Source organism: Plecotus auritus (assembly GCF_963455305.1).
Source record: "Plecotus auritus genome assembly, chromosome: 3".
Lineage (NCBI taxonomy): Eukaryota > Metazoa > Chordata > Mammalia > Chiroptera > Vespertilionidae > Plecotus > Plecotus auritus.
In genome coordinates, this window is record NC_137772.1 from 227625994 (window position 1) to 227635553 (window position 9560).

The window sequence follows — 9560 nt, forward strand, 5'->3', positions numbered from 1 at the left end:
ACGTTGTGATCACGTCCAATTTAAAGACACTTCATAACTTGAACACACACTGCCCCCCCCCCCCCCGCCCAGACGATCATCGAGCCCATCAAGGCGTACTGCAAAGACGGGGAGGACATCTGGAAGGCCTCACGCTTCCGCATCATCATCAGCACCTGCAGCAGCGCCGGCCTCTTCTACCAGATCGGAGTGCGGTGAGCGCGGCGGGCGGGGCGGCGGGGAGGCCTCTGTCCTGGCAGCAGGTCAGGGGGCCCCTCCAGGGAAGGGGGTTTGTGCTGAGACCCCAGGGGTGCAGGGCCCCAAGGCTTCCAGGAGGGCGACCCCGAGGGAGGGGGCGGAGCGAACGTGCGGGTGCACCCAGACCAGAGGCAGGAAGCACCTGTCCCGCTGGAGGGACAGGAGGCCCAGGGGACAGTGCAGGACCACCCCCGGTGGGCAGTGCTGGGGCCGCGGAGGCTAAGGAGGGTGAAGGAGGAGCAGTCGGTCTGAGGAAGAAGCGAAGGAGCTGTGGGCCGCACGGGGTCTCAAGTTTAAGTACTTACGTTCTAAGAAAGGCACCTACTATGACGCTTTTTCAGCAGCAGAGACGGGGGCGTGCGGTGGAAACGAGTGTGCTGCCCGTCCTGGGGCGGGCGGGCGGGGCGGTCACTTGAGATGCAGACTCAGGCCTGTGCCTGAGCGAGCTGACGGCCGGTCAGGGCAACAGGCCCAGCACTGCCGGCGGCTCCACGTGAGCAGGGCCCCACGCTGGGTCTCCCTCCGTCCATGGTTGGGGGCCCCAGGCCCGGCTCTGCCCAAGACTGTCCTGGCGGCAGTGGCTCCAGCCGGGAGCATGACTCAGGCCGTCTCCCCACGTGGGAGTGCTGCCCAGTGCCCAGCTGGACCAGCTTACCCTGTCGCACTCCGCCCGACACATCGGGGAAACCAAGGCACGGAGAGGCGACAGGACCTGCCCAAGGTCGCCCAGCTGCTGAGGGAGAAAGCGGGGCTCCAGCCCAGGCCTCTGCTGTGGGCGGCAGTCCCCAGCCTGGGCCACGGGCCGCCCAGCAGCTCCCCACCATGCAGGCCCCTCACCCGTTCCCTCCCAGTCTTTTAAACAGGCGTGTGGGGCAGGGCCCAGTGGGGATGGAACTCAGTCTTTCGATGAGCTGCGGGCGCCTCCTGGGCTGGCCACCAAGCCCCAGGGACGCCGACTGAGGTGACCACTACGTCTTTGGCTCCAGAGTCGGACACTTCACACACGTGTTTGTGGACGAAGCCGGACAGGCCAGTGAGCCGGAGTGCCTCATTCCTCTGGGGCTGGTCTCCGACGTCAGTGGCCAGGTGAGGCCTTGCTGGGCCGTCCTCCTGTCGGCACCATCCTGGTCCCCGGGCACACGGGGGGAAGGGCTGCGTCCCTCCCTCTCCTCTCACACACGCACTCACACATTCTCACATTCACGCACTCACACGCATTCTCACGTGCACTCACACGTGCACTCACGCATAACCACACACAATCACATGTGCACACACGCACACACACATACACACACGCACTCTTACACACACACACGGCTGCTGGCACCCACGGTGGGTGCAGAGACTATCGGCCCCGGAGCACCCCTCTGCCCCGACCCGTCCCTCTGTTCTGGGCTGAGCACTGGCCGATGGTAGTGTCCGGGGTCAGCCCAAGGCCCGTCACCCTCCCCCACACTCACTTGCTGAAGGAGGGGACATTCGAGTCCCACCTCCTCCCTCGGTCCCCAGGGGTCAGGCCGGGTCCAGCAGGGGCGGGGCCTCGCCAGGTGGCTGTGTCCAGGCCTGGGGCTACGCTCCTGCCTCCACCACCCTCCCCCCACGCACGCTGTGGCTGACGTTATGCGTGGGTTGCAGCCGCTGTCCCTGCACAGCGGGTCCCGTCTGTGTGGCAGATCATCCTTGCTGGGGACCCCATGCAGCTCGGGCCCGTGATTAAGTCCCGGCTGGCCATGGCCTACGGGCTGAACGTGTCCATGCTGGAAAGACTGATGTCCCGGCCCGTGTACCTGAGAGATGAAGACGCCTTCGGTGCCTGTGGCGCCTACAACCCCCTGCTGGTGAGCCAGACCCCTCGGGGTGCTGGGCCCCCTGAGGGACAGCAGAGGGCGCCCCTGGGGTGGCCCAGTGCAGGTGGGGACTGTGGGAATCTGCACTGCAGGGCCCCGTGCTGGAGCCGAGCGGGGCTGTGGGCCTCCTTCCCCGTGTGAAGGCGAGCCGAGTGAGCAAGCGCTGCCCTCTGAACCCAGTGCAGGCGCCGCGGAGCCTGCCCACGGGACAGGGCACCCGGGGAGTGGGGAGGACACGGGGGCGGGGTCCACGGCAGACGACTCCTTGAGAGGGGTCATCGGGAGCCACGAAACTGCCCCACAAGGCGGGCTGGCTGTGGCCTGGCGCCTCCTGCCCTGGGAGAGGGTCTGCCCTCCCTGTGCCGGGGCCTGGGCTGGGCTCTGCTGGATGGCAGGACGGGCGCTGCGGGCAGAACACCCTCTCCAGGGCCCACAGGCCGGGCAGCCAGGCCTCCTGCTCTTGTTTTCCCAGAGGTCACCTTTGCCAAAACGGACCTTCTGGTCACAAAGGCGTCTGAGGGCCAAGGTCACTTTCTGCTCAGGCGGCGATGAGAGGCGGAGGGAGGCCGGGTGGGGGGGGTGGGCATCACTTCCCTTCAGCAGGAAGGTGCGTGCTGACGGGCTGCCCCTGCGCGCTCCCTGCAGGTGACCAAGCTGGTGAAGAACTACAGGTCCCACGCGGCCCTGCTGGCCCTGCCCTCCCGGCTCTTCTACCACAAGGAGCTCGAGGTCTGTGCCGACCCCAAGGTGGTGACCTCCTTGCTGGGCTGGGAGAAGCTCCCCAGGAAAGGCTTCCCCCTCGTCTTCCACGGCGTGCGGGTGAGTGTGTGGGTGCACACCCACGTGAGGAGGCAGTGGCTCAGCTCGGCGGGCGCGGGGACTGCGCCACCCTCCGTGCAGGGGGCCAGCAGCTCACCCCCTGAACCACTCCCGCAGGTGCTCGCTCGGCTGCTCCGGCTCCGTGGCCGGTGTGGCCCGTTGGAGCCCAGGCTGTGCCGACCTCTGGTCTGCGTGGACACTAGCTTTGGGCTCATTCTGTTTCCTCCTGCGCCTTTTCTGCTTCGCTCACTGCAGCTTTTCGGTCCATCCTGCCCCTGACCTTCAGCCTTAGGGCCTCCCTGCCCCTCACTCGTCCCGTAGGTCGGCCCAATTCACTCCTCGTCTGTACAGGGAGGCAGGACCTGGGCGCAGCGCTGCTCCACGGCGCTCCCTGGTCCCGGGGACGCCATTTTCTTTTCGATCCGAGGGTTACAGACACGTGTTTTTCTTGACTTCCAAGGGGCTCCGAGGGCCGTGGTCGCCTCTGTATGCCGAGTGGCATAGGCTCTGATGAAGGCCGAGGCCTGTAACCCCAGCTCTTAAACACGTGGCCATTGGGACTGTTTCAGTAAATGTCCTAAGGACACAAAAGCTCACCTTCTCTGTTGAGGACGTAAGTTTCACGTAGATTTTTAAATTTACTTGTGGAGCCTGTCAGTCAGCTCCTCTGTGTCCTGACCTGGTGCCGTCTGCTCGGCATCCCCGCTGGCGGGGCCGTGACTGCGCCCGTGGCCTTCGTAGCAGATCCCCGCCGGTGCCCGAGGCCTTGCCGCCCGTGCTCCCTGCTGCACTGCGCCCTGGTTTTCTTCCAGTCCCACCTGGCAAGACGTCGGCACCCCTACCCTGGCTTTCTCCCTCCTTCCTCGCTCAGGTCGCGCTTCTGCGCAGCAGCGGGCTTTGCATCCATCCTGTTTGAGAGCCTGTTGTTAATGCGATTCCTGACCCTCCCTTCATCTCCCTCTCTCTGCTGGGTGGCTGGTGCCCCTTGACGGGTGCTCCCTCCGAGGACAACCCGCTCCAGGCGGCTGCGCTCCTCGCTGCTGGTTACCGACCTCGCGTCGTAAACGCAGGGGCCAGTCAAGTCCCTCAGCGAAAACTCCTGGAAGTTTGTGCATTCTTCTTTTTTTTTCTTTCTTTTTTTTAAGTTTTTTAAAAATATATTTTATTGGTATTTTACAGAGAGGAAGGGAGAGGGATAGAGAGCTAGAAACATCGATGAGAGAGAAACATCGATCAGCTGCCTCCTGCACACCCCCCACTGGGGATGTGCCCACAACCAAGGTACATGCCCTTGACCGGAATTGAACCCGGGACCCTTCAGTCCGCAGGCCGACGCTCTATCCACTGAGCCAAACTGGTTTTGGCTTTTTTTTTTTTAATATTTTTGTTGATTTCAGAGGGAAAGGAAGAGGCAGAGAGAGAAACATCAATGATGAGAGGAAATCATGGATTGGCTGCCTCCTGCAGGTCCCCCACTGGGGATCGCACCCACAACCCGGGCCTGTGCCCTGACCGGAATTGGACCTGAGACCTTTCAGTCCGCAGCCGACGCTCTGTCCACGGAGCCACCCCGGCCAGGGCCGGTCAGTGCGTTCCTCCTGCTCCGTGTGCGCAGTTTCAGTCATGGCGAAGCACCACGTCAGATCGACGGCCTCGCCAGCAGGGCCCAGTTCAGGGCGGCAGCCCGGGCCCCTGGTGCTACAGTCAGTCCCAGAGCGCTCCATCTTCCCAGACGGACACTGTCCCACTGAACCCTCACCCCCGGCCCCGCGGCCCGTCACCCCTGCGTCTGCTCTGAGCCCTCGGGCCGCGTGCAGTGCCCTCGCGGTGGGCTCCTGTGCCTGCATCGCTGCGCAGGCGTGGTCTCCGGGCGTCCTCCCTCGGCTGAGTGGTGCCCATCATGTGCACGGACCACGTGTGCTTCCCACGTCGCCATGGACGCGGGGCTGCTCCCACATACACTTGCCTGGGTCCCGGCGTTCATTCTGCTCTTCGGGTAAATGCCCAGAAGTGAACGTCAGAGCCAGATGGGAACCGCTTTGGGTTCTGAGGGCCTGCACGTCCCCTCAGTGGCTGCACCACCTCACACGCTGGGCGCCGCTGCTCCACACCCTCCCCGGCAGCGTGTCTGTCTGCCGTCCTGGTGGGCGTGAGGCGGCCTGAGGTTTGGGTCTGCATTTCCTTGGCATGCAGTGATGGCCTGTGCTCATCGGTCGTCCTGTCTTCCCTGCAGGTCGGGGAGGAGGGCACACCTTCACAGGAGGGGCACCAGAGCGAGGGCCTGGCCCGGCCTGAGGGGCTCTGCACTGACCACACTGGTCACTGCCACCTTGGCCGTCCTGGCTCCCGGGCTCTGTCCCCACCGGCACGTGCGCCCTCCCCATCACCGTCCTCACGGGACTCTGCCCCCTCCCCCCCCCCCCCCAATTCTTGGGCCTCACTGCAGCTGAGCCGGTTCCGGTTCCGTAGCCAGGCCCCGCAGCTGTGCCTGTCCCAGCGCCTGCTCGCTCCTCGTTCGTGGGCCCTAACGAGTGTAGCTGGTAAACGAGGCCTCGTGACGCCGTCTCTCTTGTCTCCCCACCTGACAGGGCAGCGAAGCGCGGGAAGGGAGGAGTCCGTCCTGGTTCAACCCGGCCGAGGCCGTGCAGGTCATGCGCTACAGCTGCCTCCTGGCCCGGAGCCTCAGCAGCCGGGTGTCCGCGCAGGACATCGGCGTGATCACGCCCTACCGCAAGCAGGTGTGGCCCCGCTCCCGCCAGCTCCTGTGCTCCCTGGTCCACAGGCCACGCCAGGAACGGGGACACAAGCTCGTCCCGTGGCACTGGGCGGGGCTCCCACTGGCCTTCCGTACCCGGGCCCTGGGGCTGGGTGTCCGGGCACCTGGTGAGCCCTGCCTCCCTGCTCCTCTGTCCCAGGCGTGAAGCTGTCACCGTGTGCTCACGGTGCATGGCCTCCATCTGCCGTGCAGCCCCCCCGGTCGCCCATCTCCCAGGTCTGCAGCTCCCACTGCCCACACCTGCAGCCGCTGTGCGGGGCAGAGGGGTTCCCTGGAGTTGTCAGGGACTCGAGAGTCTTCTCGTGTTTACTGGCCGAACGTTTCGTCAAAATTCCTGTTTCGCCTGGTCAGGTGGCTCAGTCGGACGATCATCCCGTCACCACAAGGGTCGTGGGGTTGATTCCCTGTCAGGGGACTTACCTAGGTTGCGGGTTCAATCCACGGTTTGGGCACGTACAGGAGGCAACTGATGTTTCTTTCTCTCTCTCTCCACCTTCTTCTCTCTCTAAAATCAATAAAACAGCCCAGCTGGTGTGGCTCAGTGGTTGAGCATCGATCTAGGAACCAGGAGGTCACAGTTCTATTCTGATTGGGGCACATGCCAGGTTGTGGGCTCGATCCCCAGAAGGGGGCGTGCAGGAGGCAGCCGATCAATGGTTTTCTCTCATCATTGATGTTTCTATCTCTCTCCCTCTCCCTTCCTCTCTGAAATCAATAAAAACATATATATTTTTAAAACAGTCAATACAACATACCTTCAGGTGAGGGTTTTTAACCCTGCTTCAATCTGGTGCCCCTTCTGTCGCTCCGAGGTGGTGGCTCAGGTTGTGCTGAGTCGGCATTATTTCTGCACTCAGGCCCTTGGTGGTCACGTTCCAGACCGTCTCAGCCAGGCCTTGTCCCGGTTCCCTCCGTGTGGGGGTGTGTCATTTCCGTGTAGTCACACATGGGACGTGTCAACCGTTTCCTCTACGGTTTGTGCTTTCTGTGTTTTATCGAAGAAATCCTTCCCGTGGGGATGCGGGTATGTTTTCCCACTTTGTTCTGAAGGTTCACCCTCTGGGTTGTGTTTGGGGTGGTCGTGGCAAGGATCTGTCCAACTTGGGTCTGTGTGATATGTGTCCCCCTGCACACATGGCGCCCACATGCACACCTGGGCTCAGACTCCCTCGCGGTACCTGCCCTCCCCCTCCCCCCCCAGGACCGCCGGCCTGGCCGCTGGGGCTCAGGCTGAGCCGACGTCTGGGCTGAGTCCCTCATGGTGAGCCTTCAGACCTGCCCCCACCCCCGGTTCTTCCCTTTGTGCTCTTCCTGGTGAGTTTTAGAAATTCCACCTTTTACCAAAACACGTTTTTCTTGGGACAATTGGCCAACGTGCCGCCTCGCTTGGAGTTGGCTGCTCACCTGCTGCGCACACCACTGGTCTCTGCGGTCCTGTCTCCTGAGGGTTGTCTGCTGGTCGCTGCAGAGAGGCCTGTGCGTGGAAGGCAGACACGGGCCCTCCCCGCCTCACCCGACCTCGGGCCCCGGCGGCAGGTGCGCTGCCAGGACACGGCGCTCTGCATCCTGTTCAGGAGCATCCTTCACCCAGTTAGCACTGCCCTGGACTCCCTGTGGACAGTCTCCCCGCCCCGCTGGGACCCCGTGACTGGCTCGCCGGTGTCCCCTCCTGCTCTGGACCTGCTGGGGCGCCACAGCCTCTGCTCTGACCTCAGCACTGTCCCCGGTGTCCTGGGGAGGAGTCGCTACCTACCATCGCGTTTTCTTTCAAATACTCCTTTTTCCAAGGTTTTTTTCCAACACCCATTGGAGACCTTGTCTCCAAACACCTGGAACCCACTTCATCCCGCGTCCCGCTGCTCGACTTGGCCGTTCCCGCGCCTTGAGGGCGAGCGCGCCTTGTGGCTCTGTGGCCACTTGTCACAGCGTTTGTCCTCCTCCTGGCTGCCTGTGGCGTTGCCGCGGAGGAGGGCGCGCAGCCTGTCTCCAGCCGCGGGTGTGGTGGAGGCTCCGGGGGGGGGGGGGGTGGGGGCGGCACTGCCCTCACCGCCGTAGGAATGGGTGCTGAGCCCAGCCCTGGAGTCGGGTGCGGGCTGTGCCCGGCTGGGTCGGTTAAATACAGTTGGGATTGAGAGGCGGTACTGCACGTTGTCAGTCTTCACTTTTGCTGCGACATGGAAAGAAATGGTCAGCTTTGTGACATTTTACCTTTAATCTTTTCTCTCTGCTTAAAGGTGGAGAAGATAAAAATTCTTCTGAGGAACGTGGATCTGACGGACATAAAGGTCGGATCCGTAGAGGAGTTCCAAGGACAAGAGCATTTGGTGATCATCATCTCGACCGTAGGTCCCTGCCCTGGGGCCTAGAGAACCGGAAGGAACCCCGACCCGAGTCGCCCCCCTGTGCTGAGCCCACCCCCTGCTGCTTTTTCCTTTTTTTTTTTTAACCCTCACCCAAGGAGTGAGGATATATTTTTCCACTTTTTTTTTTTAGAGGATGGAAGGGAAGGGCCAGGGGGAAAGAGGAACATTAATGTGACAGAGACACATCCATAGTTGCCTCCCACATGTGCCCTGACTGGGGCGGGGATCAGACCTGCAACCCAGTTCCGTGCCCTTGATCGGAATCGAACCCGAGACCCTACGGTGTGTAGGCCGATGCTCTAACCACTAAGCCATGTCAGCCAAGGCTGCTTTTTTCTTTTTTAACCAAAAATGAGGTCCTACTGACGACGTTTAGTATTTCTACGTGAGTTTTGTATGTTGAGAGTTTTTTCCATGCCCAGAAAACTTGAAATACCATTTTCCTTCGCCTTGGTGTTTCTAGGTGCGGTCCAACGAAGACCGATTTGAAGACGATCGCTATTTCCTGGGTTTCTTGTCCAACTCAAAGAGATTTAATGTGGCCGTCACCAGACCCAAAGCCTTGCTGATTGTGCTGGGAAACCCCTACGTCCTGGTCAGAGTGAGCTGCCACCCTGGGACAGGGCTCCCCTGAGGAGGGGGCCCGGGGAGCGGTGGGGGGCTGTCCGCCCTGCCCACTCTAAATCCTGTGTCGCCCCAGGACCCCTGCTTCGGCGCGTTGCTGGAATATAGTATCACCAATGGCGCGTACACCGGGTGCGACCTGCCGCCCGAGCTACGGCACCTGCAGGGGTGAGCCCCAGCCTCCTGGCCTCCCCAGCCTCGCTCCGGCTCCGGCTCCGGCTCCGCCTCCGGCTCCTGCTCCGGCTCCGGCTCCTGCTCCAGGGCGGCGGCGGCGGCACTCTGTCCAGCACAGCTTCCGTAGACACGTGCTCCTCATAAACCACACTGCAAAGAGGCACCTGCCCAGCCCACCTCCGGGTCCCGAGCCTGAGCCCTGCGGGGAGCCTGGCGCACTGGCTGCCGCCTCCCACAGCTGAGCTGGGGCCGAGGTGTGCAGCCTCCCTGCTCAGAAGAGCCAGGAGCCCAGGGACCAGGGACCTCGCCCGGAGCCCCTGCTGGTAGGGAGAGCAGGAGCCACCGTCCGCTGTGGTCACGGCCGCCGCCTGCTGTCTTGGCCACAAGCATGGGGGCCGCTGGGCGGGACGATGCCTGCCCCCGGCTGTCAGCCCTGCCCAACCCCTTCCTGGCACCACGGCCCATCACCCAAATAAATGCTCGAGTGAAACCCCGCGTGGCTTTCCACTCAGAGGGCACCAGGTCGGGGGACAGAGCCACGCCTACCTCCCAGGTGCTCGAGCCAGTGGTCACGTCACCCACGGGCCAGGAAAGCCGTGAGCTCTGCCAGGGGCAGGTGGCCGCCCGCAGAGGCGGTAGTGGCCTGTGTCGGCCTCTGCTGTCCCCTTGGCCAGGAGCTGCCCTCGGGGGCAGACCCTCAGGGACCCGTTTCCAGGA

General features: G+C 62.9%; 1 protein-coding gene across 1 annotated transcript in view; it reads left to right on the plus strand.

The window, feature by feature from the left end:
• Positions 1 to 8962, plus strand: part of MOV10L1 (Mov10 like RNA helicase 1) — a 30045-nt gene extending 21083 nt beyond the window's left edge. The window contains exons 18-25 of the mRNA XM_080660276.1: positions 73 to 194; positions 1224 to 1323; positions 1914 to 2078; positions 2733 to 2906; positions 5495 to 5644; positions 7917 to 8024; positions 8509 to 8640; positions 8746 to 8962. Coding sequence (XP_080516402.1) covers positions 73 to 194; positions 1224 to 1323; positions 1914 to 2078; positions 2733 to 2906; positions 5495 to 5644; positions 7917 to 8024; positions 8509 to 8640; positions 8746 to 8841 — 1047 coding nt within the window. The 3' untranslated portion in view covers positions 8842 to 8962. The remainder of the gene's footprint in view (positions 1 to 72; positions 195 to 1223; positions 1324 to 1913; positions 2079 to 2732; positions 2907 to 5494; positions 5645 to 7916; positions 8025 to 8508; positions 8641 to 8745) is intronic.
• Positions 8963 to 9560: the final 598 nt, after the last annotated feature.